At 39.3% G+C, this 23,365-nt stretch overlaps 1 protein-coding gene across 1 annotated transcript in view; it reads right to left on the reverse strand.

Annotated features, from left to right (window-relative positions):
- Nucleotides 1–441: 441 nt before the first annotated feature.
- Nucleotides 442–23,365, reverse strand: part of LOC127439927 (lysyl oxidase homolog 2B-like) — a 39,855-nt gene continuing 16,931 nt past the window's right edge. Inside the window, exons 4-14 of the mRNA XM_051696225.1 lie at nucleotides 20,272–20,483; nucleotides 9,534–9,750; nucleotides 8,147–8,330; nucleotides 7,754–7,911; nucleotides 7,403–7,570; nucleotides 4,757–4,922; nucleotides 4,103–4,343; nucleotides 3,247–3,362; nucleotides 2,910–3,046; nucleotides 2,647–2,758; nucleotides 442–1,250 (exon numbers count right to left, since the gene is read on the reverse strand). Coding sequence (XP_051552185.1) covers nucleotides 1,180–1,250; nucleotides 2,647–2,758; nucleotides 2,910–3,046; nucleotides 3,247–3,362; nucleotides 4,103–4,343; nucleotides 4,757–4,922; nucleotides 7,403–7,570; nucleotides 7,754–7,911; nucleotides 8,147–8,330; nucleotides 9,534–9,750; nucleotides 20,272–20,483 — 1,782 coding nt within the window. The 3' untranslated portion in view covers nucleotides 442–1,179. The remainder of the gene's footprint in view (nucleotides 1,251–2,646; nucleotides 2,759–2,909; nucleotides 3,047–3,246; nucleotides 3,363–4,102; nucleotides 4,344–4,756; nucleotides 4,923–7,402; nucleotides 7,571–7,753; nucleotides 7,912–8,146; nucleotides 8,331–9,533; nucleotides 9,751–20,271; nucleotides 20,484–23,365) is intronic.

A 23,365-nucleotide genomic window follows, 5' to 3' on the forward strand; every position in this document is an offset into this window, starting at 1 on the left:
AAAGATTGCTTGTGATATTGCTTCAATTCAGCTTCATACAAACTCAGGGATGTAGGTCATAAATAATTCATAACAAATGTCCACATTAACTGACCATCAGTCAACTTAAAAAATAACAAGGCAAAAAAAAAAAAAAAAAAAAAATACTGTTGGGATTAATCTTCAATCTAAACGGTAGGATTAAGGATTCTACTCTGACCAAAGACTGTTACTGGCAATACTGAAAATTTGCAATGTAGCAACATACAATTTCAAACAATTTTGATTAAAATGGACATTGATTCAAAATATTGCAGGGCTCATCACATTTTTAATGTTTCACTGTATTAGATTTTTTTTAACCACAAAAAAGGCACTTAAATAACAACCAATGATATCTATGAGCAAAAAACATCAACATGGTTTTCAGAATACCAAAGTATAAAGACACTAAGAAGAAAATGTTCTCTTCAGGCCTTTATTTTTCTGTAGTTTTATTTAATATTAAGCCCTATCACTTTATCAAAACACTGAAAAAATGACCCAAACCACAAGTCCCTTCAAAAAGTGCACCAGAATTCCTTTCATTTCTGATGTGAGGTCACTTGAGAGTATATCCACAGTTTCATCCTCGACATCAGCAGTACACAGGAGGTTTGAAGGAAGTTTCAGAATCATCACCGGCTCAGTGGTGACACGGAAAAAACACCTTTTCAGTCTGTTAATCTGAGCCAAAGAGCTGTCTTCAGCATTATTTCCACCCTGCTGAAAAGACCAGCTTAAACCATTCCATGTTGGTCCTCACTATGTTGGTTTTTGCAGCTCTTGTGCTGGTGGAGAGGCATTGCCAAAATGTTCACCAGCAAACCTTAGCTGGTGAAGCTAGTTACAAAGCCTGGTGGGGAAACCAGCACACCAGTAAACCCTGCTATGGACCAGCAACCAAAACACAACATATGCTGGTGAACAGCAATGCTGGACTTTTCAGCAGGGCTGCCTCAAATTTTAGTTATTGGTTGAAAAACTGATGTTCAATCCTATAATGCAGTAGAGGACAGTGTGGCTTTGAGCACAACTGAAGGAGTGCCATTGAATTACTGGTGAGAGATGAAAGGTCCTCTAGGGAGGTGTAGTGGTTCAGGCCTCTTGATAATCTCATTGGTTGGGCAGGATTTCTGGATTTTTTTCCACATCCCTGTTTTACCTGTGGGTGACCTGGTTGTTGAGCAGCCCAGGGAAATTGTCTTCTGTCGCTGCACTAAAGGAACCACCTACAAAGATATACAAAGTCATGGTCACTCCGAGGATTGTCTTTCCAAATATGACATTTCATGCAAACAGTGTTAGGGAAGGTACTTTAAATCTGTAGTTTCCCTAAGCTATACTCATAACTGAAAATAACGAAACTACAGTTTCACCCAAAAATGAAAATTCTCTCATCATTTAGTCACCTTCATGCCATCCCAGATGTGTATGACTTTCTTTCTTCTGCAGAACACAAACTAATTTTTTTAGAAAAATATCTCAGCTCTGTAGGTCCATACAATGCAAGTGAAAGGTGGCCAGAACTTTGAATCTCCAAACATCACATAAAGCCAGCATTAAAGTAATCCATCCAGTGGTTTTATTCATTTCCTCTGAAGCGATATGAAAGGTGTGGGTGAGAAACAGATAAATAATGAAGTCCTTTTTTTAATACTATATATCTCCACCTTTGACCAGTCGGTGGTGATATATTTGAAGAATGCGAATCACCCAAAAAAATAAAAATTATAATGTGAAAGTGAAAGTAGAGATTTATAGTTAAAAATTACTGATTGATCTGTTTCTCACCCATACCTATCATATCGCTTCAGAAGATATGGATTTAACCACTGGAGTCGTATGGATTACTTTTAGGCTGACTTTGAGATTTTTTTGGAGATTCAAATTTCGCACCACAATTCACTTGCATTGTATGGACCTACAGAGCTGAGATATTCTTCTAAAAGTCTTCATATGTGTTCTGCAGAAAAAAGAAAGTCATACACATCTAAGATGGCACGAGGGTGAGGAAATGATGAGAGAATTTTAACTTTTGGGTGAACAATCCCTTTAAGCTACACTTTAAAAAAAAGTAGTAAGCCCTACTTAAAGTTACTAACAAAAAGTAGCTTTTTAAAGCTTTTTAAAGAAGAAATATTTTTTAAATATAACAATCAGATGATATCATTTATCATTATTTACTTAATGAAATACATCATTTTAGAGGGTGACAACATTAAATTACAAAATATAAACTTACAGTATATGACTGAGTCAACATTTAGTAATAAACGGCAACAATTAACTATTTCGCTTCACAAAAAAAAAAAAAAAAAAAAAGAAGAAAGTGGTTTCTGGCCAAGTCCAATTAAGGCTGTGCAGGGGCTCAAGCAAATTAGTGAATCATTTATGTGAATGAGTTCATATACATGAACTGTCCAAACGAACCAACTCAGTTAAATGAACTAAGTTCCCAAAACGAAATAAGTGACTTGTTAATTTTAAATGTTAATTTACATTATCGATCAAATTACAAGAAATAGTTCCCCTAAATGATATGGCTGGGTCAGTGTTGTCAATGTAACTGGTCAGTGTTGACACATAATTATTTATGGGTTTTCTACAGTGTTTTAAGGTGCTTACCTATATGGCAGTTATACATCCATATACGGTGACCATCATATCGACATCTGCATTTGACAATGTTATTGGTGTAATCCGACTCAGCAACCTCATAATTTGGGTTAATTACAATCTGTCATAAAGAGTGAATACAGTCAACACACATACTGTACTCTCAGAGAGTTGAATCAGTAAAGCTTAATTAAATCAGCTCAATACTAATCCATAAAAAAAATAAAAATATCTATATATTTATTTGGTACTAAAGGACATTTCATTATTACCTGGAAAATGTAGTCTCCAGGTTTAATATCTGTAATGTCCACCCACTGGCAGTCAATATCATGTCTGTATGTATCCCAGCAGCCCACTGTGATACCCTGCTCACCAAAGTTTGCGCACTCATATCTCTTCTCAATTCCTGAAAAAAAAAAACCAAAAAAAAAACCATCACAATTAAAACACTAAAAAGTTATTACTTATGCACAGAAACATAAAACTTAAATACATTTTGGAAAATTTGGAACAATTACAATAATAATACATATTTAGATTGAGGTCAAATTATATTTCCAATACAATCATTGTAAGCTAAAAACATTCATGCATATTCATCCATACCTTCATCACATTCTGAGTCCTCCAGACAGAAGCTTGCTTTGTGTCCCTCTGCCACCTTAGTGCCATTCTGACTAAGTAGGTCATAGTGAGTGAACACTTCCATACTATGATAATGTCTGGAACAGTAAAATCAGAAACATATTTTATCCAACCCTTTCATATTAAAATAGCACTGATAAAAAGAAATAACCATTTGAACTTTCCAACCAAAGCTGCTTTGGTTAGAGTAGAAGCATGAATAAGCTTACATGTGTAGTCTGAAGCCTTGGTAAGGGTATGTGATATAAGAGAAGGGAAGTGAGTGTTTGATGTATGAGAAATTATGTTTTCTGTTACAGTACTACTGAAGCTCAAAGAACAGAATGCCTTAAACACAAAAACCACACTGCATTATAACATATATGATAGCAGATTTTGGAATACATGTTAGATACATATAATACATATCATACAATAAGTCTGTCTTTCTTTCTATCTTAAAATAAATTAATAATATTTCATAATAGATAATTATTTCATTTTTTCAACCTGCAAGTAAAAGAACCAGTCGCATAGCCATTTTACTTAATTCTCGCAATTTAAAAAATAAAAATAATTTAGACCTAAATTAGGTACTTCCCATGATTACAGGAACATAAACCTTTGATGTAAACAAAGTCTAGATGTAGAGAGCCATATCTCTTAGCTATACATATTTATTTATATTATTGTCCATTCATGACATCAATCTATACTTTGATTTAATAAAATAAAATAAAAATTAGTCTACCATAAACTTCTTCAAATAGCTCTTATAGATCATATTTTAGCTCTACTTCTATTTTCCCCACCAGAGACCTCTTTCTAGACCCCTCACCTGTGGCAGTCATGCCAAACCCAGGTGTCTCTGGAGGCTTTGGGTCTGAAGTCGGACTGTCCGTTGTTGTGGATCTGGGAGGAGAATCGGAGGAGGCGGCGATAGGAGTTGGCTGGCGTGGCGCTGGAGGTGGAACCCAGGCAGTTCTCCTCATAGGCACACTGTAACATAAACATAGGACGGTCCTCCAAGTATGTGGTTTGTTCCACAACCTGGGGGTTCAGCACCAGATCTGGAGCAGCTGGAGAGAACAATAAAAAACATGTTTAGAACAAAGTTCTGAAACAACTTTTGAACATTCTCAGAGTACCTTTAATGATCTGTTTGCATGCGTTTCTTCATGGTTTTTAATACCGTATTTTAAAAGAAACAAGAAAAACTGTAGTAGTAGTCTAGGCCATCAATTGGATATACATTACACTACAAGCTAGACTCTAGACTTCATGCTACTTACAGTAATTCACAATAAACACCTATCAAGCTTGTGTTCTTTTATTTTCAGCCATTGTGCATAAGTGTCCAGTAGAGGTCAGCGTTTCTCCAAAATCTAATTTCAAAGAATCACTCTCAAAGGCCTGTGAAATCCTATATGCTGTACAATATACAGATTCTGAAAGTATGAACACAAGAATATATGGATTTGAAATATCTTACTCTCAGAGCAGGAAACTCCAGCTGCAAAGCGTCCTCCACCTTTAGGGCAGCTGAGATATTCTCCATGATGCAGACAGTGGGAGAGAGACATCTCTGTTCCTGAACACCTCACCCCACTCATAACCACTGCGTCTGCATTCACTGCACCAGGCCAGTACCATGTCTCCTACACAAACGAGGAATTTTCCAAATCAGTTCTGTCTGCTGTACTTATATTGCATATGACTGTGTAGTAATCTTATGAACAGTATTAAAATACAGAGTTTTTAAGGAAATTCTAATCATTCATTGTAAAAAAAACAAAATAACCACAAGATAGTGCTATTGCCAATCACCCGGTAAAAACCTCTGGGACTTTGTTCTAGTCGAGAAAAGTCCACCCTAGGTCAGCAAATCAATGTCATTGCACAGTCAGACCACTGAATAAATAGGCCTAATAGCCTTGAGATGGCAAGGATAGTTGAACTTAATTGCATCCAATCCAAAAAAAGTGTTCTTTAATTTCATATTCTACCCTGAGTTGCATACATTGTAAATGAATCCTATCCTTTATTCAGTTGTTGAACATTTCCGTCTGTTATTCACAAAGAAACATAAAAACAGCTCATATTGTTTAAACATGTCCAGTCATAAAACATTTGTCATCAGCAACGTAACAGCTTCAAAAGCAGACCTCTCATTTTTCCAACCCCTCAGGCACTCTAATATTCCATTCTTTCTTATCATCTATTAAAAGATCCATTTGATGAAGAGACATAATTTCCTCTTGGAACAGAAAGTCTTTAACTCACTTAAATGTCCCCCAGGTGTGACAGTTTATCTTTAATGCTGTCAAACCAGAAGGGAGTAACCGTTCTCTTGGCAACTGTAAATACAGACATCTATAACTGTCATAAAGCATGTATTTAAGTTGGTTAATCTGTGGAAAACCGACTTGTCTTAAACAGCTGGTTGTCCTACTAATTACAGTCATTCTTTCAGTAACATCATTCTTGTACACTTCACTGTAGTCCTAAACCGAGCTGTGCAAAACTTTTGGATCAAAGCAGAGTGAAAGTTGTTGAACATCAAAGAGTAATTGAACTGGGACTCTTTTCAAAACGTACACATCCATAAGTAGGCTACATACGTTTCATCGCAGCAACACATTTTGTCCCAGGCTATAAAAGAAAGAATTCTGTCTTTGAATCAGCACAAGTAAGTAGAGAGAAACTGCACTGTAGGGGAAATGTCAAAAAACACTGAAAAACAGCTTCTTTATGGACATATTTGACACACAGAATCACAGGACATTCTTCAGAAAGAAGACTCAGCTGCTTTGTTTACAAAATCCCATCTGTGAAATGACAGATGCAATGTCATTAGACTAGACAAGGTGTCTAAGGGATGGAATGCTGTGATTTCTCATTAACAACCAGCAGGAACAGCTAATGGTTTTAGGGTTTGTTGACATTACATCGTCATGGCAATGAAGTTATAAAACTCGCTATAACTTTACACAGAAAAGGTTTGTAAGCAATTTTATCACACTTAATTTATGTTGACAACATTTTGTTTATGTCTTGTGGCTATACTTTTGAAACAGTATTTTAACGTTTACATTTTGGCCACAGTCACTTCCATAGTAAGTGCCTTACTGCAACCTCGATTTTTGCTTTTATTTAAAAGAAAAGGAGGGATTAATCAAAATGAATTTTTGTGGTAATCAAAATTATACCACAAATGCTGTCGATTGAGCTTAACTTGTAACTATATTGCCTCATGAGATACCTCACTTTGGCCAAATTATAAGGCAGCATTGTATATATATCCTTCCCTGTAAAGCAATTCCAGAATGCACTGAAATAAGTTTGGTGAAAAAATCAATTCAAGATGGTGGACGAAGCGAGATAAATTTTGATTATAATTGTAATTATAATCCATTTAATACTAAAAAGTATCAATTATAATAATTAAAAATAATAGAAAACGATTTTACCTAAAATGTGTGCTATGTATATTTATGCTCATTACTTAAGAGTAAGAGTAAGAGCCATTCCTCTTGTTTTACATGTATTAAAACTAAAGCTTTACTACAAAGTTATTAAAGTGTAACATTTGTTAAAATACTTTCTCCAATCCCAGCTTCTTAAGCAGAGACAACTATAAGTAAGCCATTCATAGGTTCATTTTCTTGAAAACTGTCTTTTTGGTGCAAAAAATTCCTCTGTTTATTTGGAGTGGCATGTTCAGCCGGACACAGCAACATTAGCTCAACCAATTGCGTAAGTTTGGGGCAAAACTATCTGTTTGATCAATGGCAGATGGGGAAAGTATTTGAAAAAGATATATGAAAACAATGGGGGTTTTTTGGTGGGGGGGTGGGGGGGGTTTGCAATTCCATTTGGTGGCACAGAATACACACTTCAGCCTTAAATTAAATCAACTGTGAGTCAAATCTCCTGTGCACTTCGAATGTGGTGCATTATTTTTATGCTGTATAGAGTTGCTGCCTATGTAAGGTGTTCCACATCAGTCATTTACGAGGTTCCATGTCAGTTAAGCCTATATAAGGAGGCAGCGAGGCAGCTTATAGGTTTTGGAACAGACCCTCAGATGTCCATTTCTGATGAGGTATTGAGAGAATAACAGCTGCAGTAAACATACCTGAAAAGCGTTACTTGCAAAGCCCAGGCCCAGCTGTCTGCAGACGACCATGGCTTCCATAGTGCCCCAGCCCTCACCGCACACAGTGCCCCATACCAGAGAGCCATTACGCTCCATTAGCACTTCAACACGGCCTTCAAACGGGTTACGACCTCCACTCAACCGAAGCTGAAGGAGATGAAAAGCAGTTATTAATTAGTCAGTTTACCACCAGCACAACCAGAGTGATCATGTTGTACTATGACAGTAAAATAGTAAGTTTGGGATTTATAGATTCCATTCTGTATCATGCACTTTAGCAGTCAGTCATTTAAAGGCACCACAGATTGCAAGAGATCTGCGAGTTCTTACCCTCTGTTGGAAGCCCATGGCAGGAACATTGCACCGAACACCTGCATCCTCCTCATGACTGCAGCCTTCAGAGTCTTTATCTATATTGAATTGGCACTCCGTGACAGACTTCTCAAAGCCAGAACACTGAACCTCATTCATATGTACAGGGCCCATTCCTAAAAAAAAAAACATGTTTTCACACAGACACACACACACACACACACACACACACACATTAGGATGAAACATGGTTTAGTTATACTACATACATAATGATGTAAATATGTAAAAAAATAAAATATTAATATATATTAATATAGTCTAATGTATAATCAGTGAGGTTGAGGTGTTTGTTTAGTCTAGAACCTCCTTATCCAGTGGGGACAGAACAGTCAATTCAACTGTATGCACCTTGTCCAAGCTGACCTCCAGAAAGTGCCTCCTTGGCACTCCCAAAACCAAGCTCACGACACACCACAGTAGCTGATAGGAGGTTCCATTTATCGTCACAGATCGTGCCCCATTCTCCATTCTTCAACACCTCCACTCGTCCCTCTCCTACCACAGCGCCACCTCTAAGACGCACCATTGGTTGCTGAAAAGGGAATGACAGAAAGGGTGAGGGAGGGCGAAAAATGTATTCTTGGTTCCTTCTTGTAGAAGTGCTGATCTTCTCTGGATATAACTCAATATAGGAAATACTTTAGACATAACCCAGTAATTTAGGATACTCATGGGTTTACAGCAGATGAGCAAAACAAACCTCAAGACATCATGGATCCAAACTGCTCATTACAGAGGATTACAAAAGCTGGTAAATCCATTTTCTCTGTCTAAATTGGCTCAATCTCAGCTATTAAGCCATGACCGAATACATCTTTATCATTAAGTATAAAAAGAATGGATATATTCTGCTTGACTATGAGAGGAAAATTCATTTACACTTCAAGACACTTCAATAGTGCTGCTTTGCATAATTCTGATCACTCTGAACCCATTGCCCTCACTGAACAGTATGTAACAGGTCACAGGCAAGCTCCCACACAGACTGTTCGAATGTATAATTTGGAAAGGGTGATGTCATTTTAGGGTGAAATTTCTGCCAGCATAAAGCTTTAAAGACTTAAAAATATCCTCTTCTTCACTCTCTAACATTAGTATTCAAATAATCATAAGGTTTGGTGCAGAAAACTTTTACTGTAACTATAGCTATAACTGTAACTCTGTAACTGTAAATACTAGTCTAAAAAGTATTTCTGACTGCCACTATTGCCACATGATTCTTTAATGGTGTAGTTCAGCCAAAAATGTAAATTCTGTTACAATTTACTCACCCTCACCACAAACCTGTATTTCTTTCTTTTTTTTTTTTTTTTTTTTTGTACATAAGTGGAACACAAAAGCAGACGGTAGGTAGAATGTTAGCCTCAGTACCCATTGACTTTCATTTTCATCTCTCCATACAATGAATAGTGAAGGGTGACTGAGGCTGTCTTTCTGCCTAACATCTTTTGTGTTCCACGGAAGAAAGAAAATCGTATGGGTGAGTAAATGACAGAATGTTCATTTCTGGGTGAACTATCCCTTTACTTAAGATATGCTTCACTTTAAAGTAACCACGTAGTCTAAATCCAAATTTATGGTCACCATGGTGATAAAAGGTGTTGTGCTCTGTTTGTGATTGATAGTTTTTTTTTAAAGGTATGAGTCAGGAGTTCAGCGCAAAGCAAAATCTCATGTGCATATGTGGCTTCTTGTATTTTTTGGAACAAATGCATCATCTGGTCCAGGTCCTTACCTCCTGTCTGAAGGCCTTCCTGTAGCCTGCCATGGGAGTCGGGGCGAAAGCTCTGCCTGGTACGCAGCTGACTACCACAGGACTGCCTTGCCCACACGTGCTATTAGCTTTGATGGTGAGAGTGTGGCCCAGCTTACAGCTAGACAAATGAGCTTCATTTCCGGTGCAATTTATGGAGAAATCCCAGAATGTTGGCTTTCTCCTGCGGGCAAACATCCTGAGAAACATTGTAGAACAGGAAAGGGGGGTTACTTTATGGGTTGAGTTGAATAACCATACTAATTGCTGTTATTGCATACACAGTACCCTGTCTAGGACCTATTTGCAAGTGGAAGATTTATAACATGCCTCCCTCGTAGATGTTTCATAGTTCCATTCAGCTGACTAGAAGATTTGCTATGCTTTAACACTGAAATGCAAAAAGATGAAGTATTGATGCATATACTGTATGTTGAAGTAATGTTAAATATCACTGAAGGACAGATTGTGCTCATTCTATAAAGCATTAAATGCTATGATGATTAAACTGTCAAAAAATTAGATGTTCACAGAAAAATAAAATATGGCAACTCCCAGAGTTTGAGGTTGAAATTGTCACGGTCTCAGTGAGTCCACTGGTTTGTTCTCCTGTCATTATGTTCTCTCTGTTGGGTTCAGGTGTGGCTGACTCGCGTAATCAGTGTTGCCATGGAACCCTTGACTGTTTCCATGGTAACGCTGATCATCTCTCTCTCTCTCTCTCTCTCTCTCTCTCCTATATATATATATATATATATATATATCCTGTATTGGTTACCAGTCTGCGCTGTGTGCGCCGGGATTGTGGTTACCATCCTGCCTGTTGCAGGGTGGACTGGGAATAGAAATCGGCACGGGATTTTACATAGCAACTGGCCCAAAAGTTGTTGACCGGGGTGGGGGGGTAGGGGTTCGCTGTCATTTTTTGCATATCGCTGCCCCCTTCGACATATCGCGGCGCCGTTTTGTGGCCTGTTCTGCATAACGTGGCGGCTCATTTCAGCTTATCGCGGACCATTCAGTCCGTTTCGCGGGTCAAAGACTATCCCAACTACAAATACTACTGGGCAAACACACACATAGGTTTTGGATTATGCAACAAATATGCTATAACAAGTTTTATCCCACATAACTGATATAATCTATGGATGGAAAACAAAGTAAAGCTGCAAAACCTTAAAAAATAAAAATAAAGATATCAGTAAAAATGATTCTTGGTTGATAACTTTCATTGTTTGAGGGAACAGCTGTAGGGAGAGCTGTTAGGTCCAGAGTCAGATTGATGCTTTATCAGAGAACACTGGTTTCTTCTTCCAGCTAGGGATAGACCTGTATTATTTATAGAACCCATTTATGCAAGATACTCTGAAAGGGCAGTCCAAGTTTTCTTATGAAAGCATGGTTTAAAGCCACAGGGCAGACAGAGGTAGTTGAATAGAAGCCCATTTTGGCTGCAAGATGAAAAAAACTACAGCCTTTGACTACGTGTCCCCCCTCCCCCCAACATCAAGCGCTGATTTAAGAAAACAGACAGTGCCTGCACATTTCACAAGGCTTAACATGTGCTGGGAAGCACATAGCTTTGCCGAAGAGTGTGGAAAGCCCTGGAAACTGAGAACACACCACCAAGACTGTATAAAACTTTAATTTCCATTGTGACTGAGTGATTTCTCCTATAACAGATGAATTACTAACTAGACATTTTAGTGCTTATGAAAGGGCTCATGAAGATTTATGAAGCTCCTCAGAGTTATACATTACAAACACAGTATGGAATGTACCAGCCTAGTTGAAAACAGAAGTCAGTTACATGAGCACTATCTTTTAAAGTACTACCTAGCTTCATGTAGTGTTGCCCTGTACTGATTTTTTCTCTTCTTTTTTTGTGACTGACATACTGCAGAGATTGATCTGAAAGTAGAGTCACAAATAACTCACCAGAGACTTTCTTCATGACATGATCCAAGTAAGGTTCATTTGCCCAGACTTGTTTGAGGGGTAGCCAGTGGTTTCTCTGACCATTGCTGATGGAAAAGCAGCATGTGTATCTTTGTTATTTCCAAGCTAATGGATTAAGATTTATCTCTGTCCTCCAAAAAATGACTGCTATGGCTGGTGATGTGTCAGTATGTTTACTCTTAGTGTGTCAACACATCGTATGGCTGAATTTAAAGCAAGATAGATGAAGCAAGTTCATTTGATCCATTAAGGTTTTTATAGATTTATGAAAATAGCTCATGTAAGATACACTATATTGCCAAAAGTATTCGCTCACCCATCCAAATAAATGAATTCAGGTTTTCCAATCACTTCCATGGCCACAGGTGTATAAAATGAAGCACCTAGGCATGCAGACTGCTTCTACAAACATTTGTGAAAGAATGGGCCGCTCTCAGGAGCTCAGTGAATTCCAGTGTGGTACTGTGATAGGATGCCACCTGTGCAACAAGTCCAGTCGTGAAATTTCCTCACTACTAAATATTCCACAGTCAACTGTCAGTGGTATTATAACAAAGTGGAAGCGATTGGGAGTGACAGCAACTCAGCCACGAAGTGGTAGGCCACGTAAAATGACAGAGCGGGGTCAGCGGATGCTGAGGCGCATAGTGCGCAGAGGTCGCCAACTTTCTGCAGAGTCAATCGCTACAGACCTCCAAAGTTCATGTGGCCTTCAGATTAGCTCAAGAACAGTGCGTAGAGAGCTTCATGGAATGGGTTTCCATGGCCGAGCAGCTGCATCCAAGCCATACATCACCAAGTGCAATGCAAAGCGTCAGATGCAATGGTGTAAAGCACGATGCCACTGGACTCTAGAGCAGTGGAGACGCGTTCTCTGGAGTGACGAATCACGCTTCTCCATCTGGCAATCTGATGGACGAGTCTGGGTTTGGCGGTTGCCAGGAGAACGGTACTTGTCTGACTGCATTGTGCCAACTGTGAAGTTTGGTGGAGGGGGATTATGGTGTGGGGTTGTTTTTCAGGAGCTGGGCTTGGCCCCTTAGTTCCAGTGAAAGGAACTCTGAATGCTTCAGCATACCAAGAGATTTTGGACTATTCCATGCTCCCAACTTTGTGGGAACAGTTTGGGGATGGCCCCTTCCTGTTCCAACATGACTGCGCACCAGTGCACAAAGCAAGGTCCATAAAGACATGGATGAGCGAGTTTGGTGTGGAAGAACTTGACTGGCCTGCACAGAGTCCTGACCTCAACCCGATAGAGCACCTTTGGGATGAATTAGAGCGAAGACTGCGAGCCAGGCCTTCTCGTCCAACATCAGTGTCTGACCTCACAAATGCGCTTCTGGAAGAATGGTCAAAAATTCCCATAAACACACTCCTAAACCTTGTGGAAAGCCTTCCCAGAAGAGTTGAAGCTGTTATAGCTGCAAAGGGTGGGCCGACGTCATATTAAACCCTATGGATTAAGAATGGGATGTCACTTAAGTTCATATGCGTCTAAAGGCAGATGAGCGAATACTTTTGGCAATATAGTGTACACTATATTGCCAAAAGTATTCACTCACCCATCCAAATAATTGAATTCAGGTGTTCCAATCACTTCCATGGCCACAGGTGTATAAAATGAAGCACCTAGGCATGCAGACTGCTTCTACAAACATTTGTGAAAGAATGGGCCGCTCTCAGGAGCTCAGTGAATTCCAGCTTGGTACTGTGATAGGATACCACATGTGCAACAAGTCCAGTCGTGAAATTTCCTTGCTACTAAATATTCCACAGTCAACTGTCAGTGGTATTATAACAAAGTGGAAGCGATTGGGAATGACAGCAACTCGTAAAATGACAGAGCGGGGTCAGCGGATGCTGAGGCGCATAGTGCGCAGAGGTCGCCAACTTTCTGCAGAGTCAATCGCTACAGACCTCCAAAGTTCATGTGGCCTTCAGATTAGCTCAAGAACAGTGCGTAGAGAGCTTCATGGAATGGGTTTCCATGGCCGAGCAGCTGCATCCAAGCCATACATCACCAAGTGCAATGCAAAGCATCGGATGCAGTGGTGTAAAGCACGCCGCCACTGGACTCTAGAGCAGTGGAGACGCGTTCTCTGGAGTGACGAATCACGCTTCTCCATCTGGCAATCTGATGGATGAGTCTGGGTTTGGCGGTTGCCAGGAGAACGGTACTTGTCTGACTGCATTGTGCCAACTGTGAAGTTTGGTGGAGGGGGGATTATGGTGTGGGGTTGTTTTTCAGGAGCTGGGCTTGGCCCCTTAGTTCCAGTGAAAGGAACTCTGAATGCTTCAGCATACCAAGAGATTTTGGACAATTCCATGCTCCCAACTTTGTGGGAACAGTTTGGGGATGGCCCCTTCCTGTTCCAACATGAATGCGCACCAGTGCACAAAGCAAGATCCATAAAGACATGGATGAGCGAGTTTGGTGTGGAAGAACTTGACTGGCCAGTACAGAGTCCTGACCTCAACCCGATAGAGCACCTTTGGGATGAATTAGAGCGAAGACTGCGAGCCAGACCTTCTCGTCCAACATCAGTGTCTGACCTCACAAATGCGCTTCTGGAAGAATGGTCAAAAATTCCCATAAACACACTCCTAAACCTTGTGGAAAGCCTTCCCAGAAGAGTTGAAGCTGTTATAGCTGCAAAGGGTGGGCCGACGTCATATTAAACCCTATGGATTAAGAATGAGATGTCACTTAAGTTCATATGCGTCTAAAGGCAGATGAGCGAATACTTTTGGCAATATAGTGTATATACATCAATTGGAAGCCCTGAAAACTGATAAATAATAGACCATAGAAACCTGTTAAGTATTCATAAACTAGGGAGAGTCACGTGACGCCATGCGAGGATTGGACATGTGAACGGCGAGCTCTGCGCACTTTGCTAGTTTTAATACCTTTTATGAAATAAACTGGTGAGATTCGATACACTCTGTTCCATAACTGTTCTAGGAGGACAATATGTCAAAGAATTCAAAATCCTCTGGCTCTGGAGACATTAAAAGACACTTATGTGCTCAAGCTGACACCCCTGAGCAGGCCACAGGCCTGGGAGTTGGTTTGGTTGGAGAGATGCGGGAAATGCAGCGAGAGATGCTGAACATGTCGGCAATGCTGACGAAGATCATTGCTGACTTGGAGGATCTTGCTGTGATACGTCGATAGATCACTGCCATGGAGGCGAAGTTCACTGATGTGGTCACAAGAGTGGGGGATGTCAAGAAACAGATCGATTATCTGGAGTCATCGGAAAGGGAATTATCTGCTAATCCGCTAGTGACCAAGGTGGATTTGGAACATGTCTGGGAGAAGTTGGAGGACATGGAATACCGTAGCCGGCGGAATAACGTCCGTATTGTGGGAGTTCCAGAGGTAGTGGAGGGACAGGATATGGTGGAATTCCTGGATGGGATCTTTCCAAGTCTGCTTGAAATAGCAGGCCATAAACTGGAAATCAAGCAAGGGTCCGCCGATCTGCGGAAGGAGACAGGCCCCGATTAATTCTGGCCAAATTTCTGAGATCATCCGATAAAGATTTTGTGTTATGCGAGGCGAGGAGTAAAGGAAGGCTTTTTCTTGTTCCCAGACTTTGCGAACTCATCAAGAGAGAAACGTGATCGATTCAAGGAATGCAAGAAACTTTTACATCAATGGAAGGTCACTTTTGCACTGATATTCCTGGCCAAATTGAGAATAGATGCTTAGGATGGCTGTAAAACATTCACATGCCCACAGCAAGCGATGTCCTTCATAAAGTCAATGGAGTGAGTAAGTCATTAGCTTGTACTCATGTTGCAGCCGAGTGGACCGGCTCACTGAACATTCATTTGACTGTTTGAAGAATCTGCACATTCTTTTTGTGCTGGTTCCACCTAGTGGCTGGAGTTTATTTTGTAGAATAACACACTTTCAGGTCAGTTTTATGGATGAAACTACATGCTCTTTGTGTGTATTCTGCCTATTGGCTGGAGTTCGTTTTATAGATTATCTTTTGCTGTATAATTCTGTCTCACAAAATGTGTATAGAAACACTGGACTTGAGCAATCTGACGGCAAGGTTGTCGTGGGGGCTCTCGTAGGTATGCATGGACTGTTTGAGTTTGGAGGGATGGACACCACTTGGCACTGTCGTGTGCAGGGTTAATGCGCACGTTTTCTTTTTTTCTGTCTTTTTTGTTCTAGGGGATGTTCGGGGTTTGATTGTTGCACTAATGTTGGAATGTGGTCTTTATAATCTTGTCTTTGACACACGATTTATGTTTGTCAATGTTAATATGAGTGGATATTTGCAAATGTTAATATGAGTGGATTGTCTCTCTCCACATGGAATGTGAATGGGTTGGGGCACCCCATAAAAAGAAGGAAGGTTATTTCTCTTCTTAAGCGTAAGATATATGATATAGTGTTTCTTTAAGAAATGCACCTTTCTCCGCAGGAAGCTAAAAAATGTAGAAAGACATGGGGTGGGCATTTTTTTTATAGTTCTGGCTCGAGTAAGAGCAGGGGAGTCATTACACTGATAAGTAAATATCTACAATTCAAATGTCTCAAACAGAGTAAAGATAAATTAGGAAGAGTCATTGTTTTAGCTGAAATTCAGGGACAAAGTCTTATTTTGGCTAATATTTATGCACCTAACGTGATCAGAGCTTTTTTATAGATCTTGAAGGGATGTTGCAAGCCGCCGGCACTCCTCATGATGTAATACTGGAAGGAGACTTTAATCTTTTGATGGACTCAGTCCTTGATCATAGTGAAGCAAAAGTGTGCAAGCCCCCTAGTGCAACACTGACGCTTCACAAGATGTGTAAAAATCTTGGTCTTACAGATATTTGGAGACTTATGAACCCATCTGGTAGGGACTATTAATTTTTTTCATCAGTCCATAAGATTTACTCTAGAATAGATTTTTTTATATCTAAGTCCCTCATTTCATCTGTCGTTGATAGCTCAATTGGAAACATTTTAGTCTCAGATCACACCCTGGTGTGTTTAGAGGTGTTGCCACATATGAAGAAAAGGAAGTCGTATAGTTGGCACTTTAATGTATCCCTCTTGCAAAATCCTGAATTCCAACAAATGCTAAAGGCTGAAATCAATGTCTATATGGAGACCAACTGGTCCTCAGTATCCTCTGTGGGCATGGCTTGAATAGAAGCCTTTATTTTGGTCACACATTATACATATATTTTTGCATATATACAGTGAAATTTATTTGTTTTCACATATCCCAGCTAAGCTGGGGTCAGAGTGCAGGGTCAGCCATGCGGCGCCCCTGGAGCAGATAGGGTCAAGGGTCTTGCTCAAGGGCCCAACAGTGGCATCTTGGCAGTGCTGGGGCTTGAACCCCTGACCTTCTGGTCAGTGACCCAGAGCCATAACTGCTAAGCCACCACTGCCCCTAAAAGGAGGGAGGCACTTAAGGCAGTTCTTAGGGGCCGGATTATACAGTATGCTGCTTTCACCAAAAAATCCAAAGCACAAGAACTCGTGGAATTGGAAGGGAATATTAAAAGTGCCTAGGCTGAGCTGAAGCGCCGAATGTCATCTAATGGTCTCAGAGAATTGACCCGATTGAAATACAGATATAATACTATTTATACCATGTGCTATAATACCATGGAAGGTGGAGTTTTAGCTATTCAGTGCAAGACAGTCATACTTTGAGTTGGGGGACAAAGCAGGGAAGCTTTTGGCAAGATATATAAAACAGAGAGAGTCTTTTTCTACCATTCCCTCAGTGAAATCTACTAGTGGTGAAATATTGACCTCAGCCACTGATATTAATAATGCTTTTAAAGAATTCTATCTTGATCTTTATAGTTCCACATCTTCATCTACAGAAGAGGATATTAGAAACTTTGTGGAACCATTAAAACTTGCTAAACTGTCGGCTGAGCAAAAAAATTATCTTGATTCTGAGATAACCTTGGAGGAGCTTGGTGAGATAATTTAGGCCTTGCCTCAGGCAAGGCTCCGGGGTCCAGACAGCTTTGCTGCTGAGTGTTTTAGATCTTATGCTACAGAACTGGCTCTGCTTTTGCTAGAAGTTTATACAGAATCATTAAAAAAATGGAAAGCTTCTGCAAACCATGACACAAGCCCAGATCAGTCTGATTCTTAGAAAGGACAAAGATCCAAGCGAGAGTAAGAGTTACCATCCAATTTCCCTGATCCAGCTAGATGTTAAAATATTGTCAAAAATTTTGGCTAACCGATTAAGTAAAGTTATGACATCTCTTATACATATAGATCAGGTGGGGTTTATTCAGAGCTGTAGCTCTTCTGATAACATTATGCGTTTCATCAATATCATGTGGTCAATGGCGAATGATCAGACTCCAGTCGCTGCCACCTCACTTGACGCCGAAAAGATGTTTGATATGGTAGAATGGGATTATCCTTTTAAAATTTTGAAAATGTACGGGTACGGGAATATGTTTATTGGATGGATTAAGTTACTTTATAGACACGCGGTAGTGGCGGTACAAACAAATTTATTAATTTCAGATTATTTTACTCTGGATAGTGGCACCCAGCAGGGTTGCCCTCTTTCCCCATTATTGTTCTGTCTTGCCCTGGAACCATTAGCAGCCGTGATAAGAAAAGAGAATGATTTTCAAGAGGTGATGGCGGGAGGTGTGGTGCATAAGCTTTTGCTTTACACAGATGATATTTTATTATTCGTCTCCGACCCTACTAGATCTGTGCCTTGCTTCCACAGAATTATTATTTCCTTTTCTAAATTCTCAGGATACACGGTTAATTGGTCTAAATTCGAAGCTTTGGCTCTGACAGCGTTCTGCCCAGTTACGGCTTTTCAGTTGGGCGCCTTCCAGTGACCCAAACATGGCATTAAGTATTTGGATATTTTATTCCCAGCAAATCTGAGTTAATTTTTACCCTTTAATAAAAAGATTTTCGAGCGATGTGGGCAGGTGGGCTTCATTACATTTATCTATGACTGGGAAGGTTAATGTTATTAAAATGAACTGTATTCCAAAATTACCAAAATTAATTACCTGCTACAGTCTCTTCTTTTAGATGTCCCCCTCTCTTATTTCAAACAATTTGATAGCATAGCGAAGTCATTCATTTGGAATGGTAAACGTCCCAGATTATGCTTCAGTAAGTTACATAGGCTGATTGACAAAGGTGGGTTAAGCCTACCCAAGATTTAATTTTATTATTATGCATTCAGTCTCAGACATTTGGCTCATTGGTCACTTCCACCTGAGAGAGCCCCTCCCTGGTTTTGTATTGAACAGGAAGTTCTTGCCCCTATTTGGCCAATGCAAAGCCTTTCTATCAAACTATCCAGAGAAATTAAGTTACACCCCGTTATCTCGCATTTGCATGTGGTATGGATAAAAGTGTCCAGAATGTTTAATTTAGACATTTATTTAAATGTTGCTTCGAGCATATGGCTGAACCCAAAATTATGTATTAATAAGTCCCCTTTCTGCTGGACAGAGTGGATTGTGAGGGAGATTATTATGCTCGGTGACCTATATGAGAGTGCAGTGTTGAAATCCTTTGAAAATATGATTCAACATTTTGGGATTCCCAGTTCTCAATTCATTATATATTTACAACTGCGCCACCTGCTCTGTACTATTTCTGGGAGTAGCATACCCCCCTCTAAAGCGGCAGACACTCTGGGAGTGGTAATTACTGCCTTTGGAAAAGGTCATGAGGAATTAATGTATTAGTCCCTGCTAATTCAGAGTCTGGGGGACAGAGCTTCAACTTCTCTCAAGAGATTATGGGAGAAAGATTTAAACTTGGTATTGGAGGTATGTGGACTAAGATTCTAAAAAACTTAAAGTCTGCATCTAGAGGTGCAAGGGTGCGCCTTATGCAATTTAAGATTTTACATCGATTCTATGGGGCAGTCATTAATATAGGGGATAAATACATAAAAAATTTGGTCCTAGCCAGTGTTATGATTGGCAGACAAATCATTCTTAGGGGATGGAAGTAGGCTGGAGTGCCCTCGTTTCAAGAGTGGCACACAGAGATGGGCAGGGTGGCGGCATTTGAGGGAACGTCGTATAGAAGGTTAGGTAGCATGGATTTGTTTAATAAAAAATGGGGCAACTATTTGGCCTTTTTGGAGGGTTCTCGGGGAGGAGCAGTGGAGAAAGATGTTTTAAATGTATGATTTATTTTTTTTTTTTTTTATCTATTCTTAAGTGTTTCCCCTTGTCTGTTTTATATATATATATATATATATATATATATATATATATATATATATATATATATATATATATATATTGTATTTGTATGTGTGTATACTTTCATTTTGCATTGGACCACTGGATGTTTGTAGTGTGAGGGGGGAGGGGGAATGTTCAGGGGGAGGGAAATATAATTTGATATAATTTGATTCTGTGTGTGTATGTTCTGTTTCTTCAATCCTGTTTTTTGAATCAATAAAATGTTAATATATAAAAATTTAAAAAAAGAGTTCATAAACTAATGCAGAACAGTGGAACTTGTTGGAATCCTGGGATGGAATTCCACAGGCAACAAGATCACCTTGGGTTTCACAAGAAACACTTTAAAGTACCTTACTATTTAAAATGATGTAATCTTACATGTTTCTGGGGTCACCAATATTACATGTGATTTTATGCAGAGAGCCATGAAAATCACAGAAAATATATATAACCTATATTCTAAAGGAACATGTGCACAAATGACAATGCCATTTCAACTGAAGAGAAATCAAGTACTCACTTGTACACACGGGTATTGTATCTCTTCTCTCCAGGAAAGCCGAACATGCCACAGATGACCCTGCTGTTCATCTGACTCCACTCATCATCACAGATTTGCTTCCAACGGCCTTCATCTTTCACCTCCACATAGCCCTCTGTCACTGGGATGCGTTTACGATACGATGACAGGATGGGACGTATTCGGACATCCTCCACCTGAATGTTCAGACTCTGTGGGGCAAAAAATAAAAAAAACACAAAAATTGATTCTTGTACTTGGAAGATATAGTAATTGTGTGTCATCAAGGTGGACAAGCCTTTCAATAAAAGGCTTTTACAGACATTGGCAATATTAAAGACCCCATGAAATCAAAATGGGAATGTTGAGGCTTTTAGTCCATGTCTTTTAGTTTCGGAGCCATCTACATGATAGTGTACTCCTACAAGTTGAAAAAATTAACTTTCAGCAGATGAACACATTTCAAAATAACATCCTTTCTCTTCCAGGATAACAGACCATATACTGTATGTTGATGACTCGAAGCCTGCTCTACACAGTTTTTTGTCCAATGAAATGCTGTCAATGAAGTTCTTAATACCACTTGCCACCGCCAGCAAATCATAATGGGAGTGACATGGGCTGAGGTGGTTCGATATATCCCATCCAAACTTCCTGTTTCAATAAGAAGTATGTCAATACAGGAAAGAAAACTGTGCTCATGAAGCCAATTCATGGGGTCTAGAAGGGGTAGATTACATGTGTTTTTTGAATTATTATTTTTGGGCTCTTGCTTATAGAGAGTTATACTACAGAAAATTAAGAAATAATAGGAGGGAAAGAGGAGAATGGTATGAAGACAAATCGTAAGCCCAACACAAACCAGCATCTCCTGCATGGGTACCAAGGCTAGATGTGTCAGATACCCTAACTGCTGCACTACAGCCTCAACCTTATATACATTTTTAACAAGGAACTCCCTGCCAGCAAGGTTACTCCATTAAGGCTAAATTGTCCCATACGTTTCCCTCTGGATAGCTAAATGTTTCCATTTGGTCTTTGTCAGCATATACCCAAGTTGCGAAACTCTCTACTGGACCCTTATATATAGCCACTGTAAAAGTTTTTTTTACAACAGTTTTACAATTTTTCACTTCATTATAGGCATCCAATCAGGAGGACTTTTTGACCTGCTTAACCTTTGAGAAGCTTCCAACAGTGTTTACCTTCAAGCCAACTACAATTCACATCTGTGACAGCTGTAAAAATGCATATAATGGCCTTTGATGCATATAGTAGATGGACTAAAAAGGCAAAGAAGAGGTTAATGCTTTCAAGCACACATAAAATAATCCCAGACACCTCAGACAATCATGCAAAGTGTGTAGTGGAAATACTTGTTCACAATTTACTAGAGGGTCTGGAAAACTAAAGCACAGCGTGAACATTTTAAGTATACAACACTGAATATGGTTAAAGGTAGTTCAACATATTACATTAGATTATTATGTAACTAGAAATGCCTATACATTCTGTACAAATCCACAAACTTAATATTGGGTCACAAAAGTCTTCAAGGTTGTATTTAGGCCTAAGTGTCCTGTCTATACAGGAATGAAGCTAAATCAATTTAGCATAGACTTCAAGACTATATGAAAACCTTTAGCAGCAGATCTACATTCCTGTGCTATGAGACCATGTGGGTTGAGTTCTGAAAGACTGTACAATTGCTGTGCTAAGCATTTCCACCTACAAAGCAATCTGTAATGCTGAAAAATACCACTTTTCCTAAAGTGTCACCTTTCACGAAGTTTTTCCCACTGGTATACTTGGGTAGGGGAATCTTTCCTTTGCTTTTCCCTGACCACATAAACCATAAAGTAAGGGGGCGTCTTTCATTAGAAACTCAAGTTAGTAATGGAAGCTGATGTCAGGGAGTCTGAACTAGGAATAAGAATGTGGTTGTGAATGAACATGTGGCATACTGAAAGGGTATCTTACTGTACCACACTGGAAATGAGTGCAGTGCAATTATGTGGGTTTATTCCAGCATGGATACACATGGGAAAGAGTTCTAGTATGATAAAAGTTTTCACTACATACCTTACAGGCTATTATGTATTTTGTAATATTTAGCATTTTCAGGAGAAAGGAAAGAATTTATCTTGATGTTAAACTAAATGAGTTGAAAGGGAAATGCAAACTCAGCATTTTAACAGCATAAGAGAGTGAGGAACAAGATGCTGGACATTTCTGTAAATCAAGAGATTTATTTAATGGAATGGTCAGTTTTCATTCCAATGTCCAATACAAAGCTGTTGTTATAGCTGCAGGTAATGAAGAACTATGTGTTTCCAAAATCAAAATCTAACTCTGTGGTCAGCAACAGAAATCAAAATAAAGCAGCGTTTTCCGTGACATGGCGCAAAACCAAGTAAACTCTTCATAAACAGCTTTTGTTATTTAAGCTTCTGTGTGAGGCAATACAGCATTCCCAATCCAGGTTTGCACAAAAAAAAAAAAAAAAAAAAAAAAAGAAAAACAGTAGGAAAACATCAACAGGGCAACAAAGCCATCCTACACACTGGCATCTGAACAAACAGCAGCATGCATTTTTTGGAACCCTGCAAACACAAACAATTAGAGTGATAAAAACAGTGAGGCTTCCCAGTGCTGTTAAACTAAATATCAGCACCCTTTGAATGGCACATGTCCACTCAGATTAGAGGACCAGAACCAACTATTGTTTTACATGCAAGCTATAACATTGTTTGATAGATCATAAAAAGAGATTTTCCATGTTTCACATAAATGTAATGCATTTGACACATGGATTTTTTCATGATGAATGAAGCCACCACTTTATTTTTGACACAAGCTGTGAATCACTCTACGACCAGTGCACATATCTGAGCTACATGGGGTTTAAATTAAATATTTTCTGAACAGGGTCTCACTTCGCCTTAAGGCAGCATGTGTAATGTTTCAAAACAGTTTGGAAAAAAGACTTGAGGTGTGATGTAAAGAAAAAAAAAGATTTCCTAAACATATGTGAATTGCTTCCTTGGCTGCATTCCATTTAAAATTTTTATCCCCTTCCCTCGCAAACTTCACT

This window comes from Myxocyprinus asiaticus, chromosome 4 (assembly GCF_019703515.2).
Source record: "Myxocyprinus asiaticus isolate MX2 ecotype Aquarium Trade chromosome 4, UBuf_Myxa_2, whole genome shotgun sequence".
Classification (NCBI taxonomy): Eukaryota; Metazoa; Chordata; class Actinopteri; order Cypriniformes; family Catostomidae; genus Myxocyprinus; species Myxocyprinus asiaticus.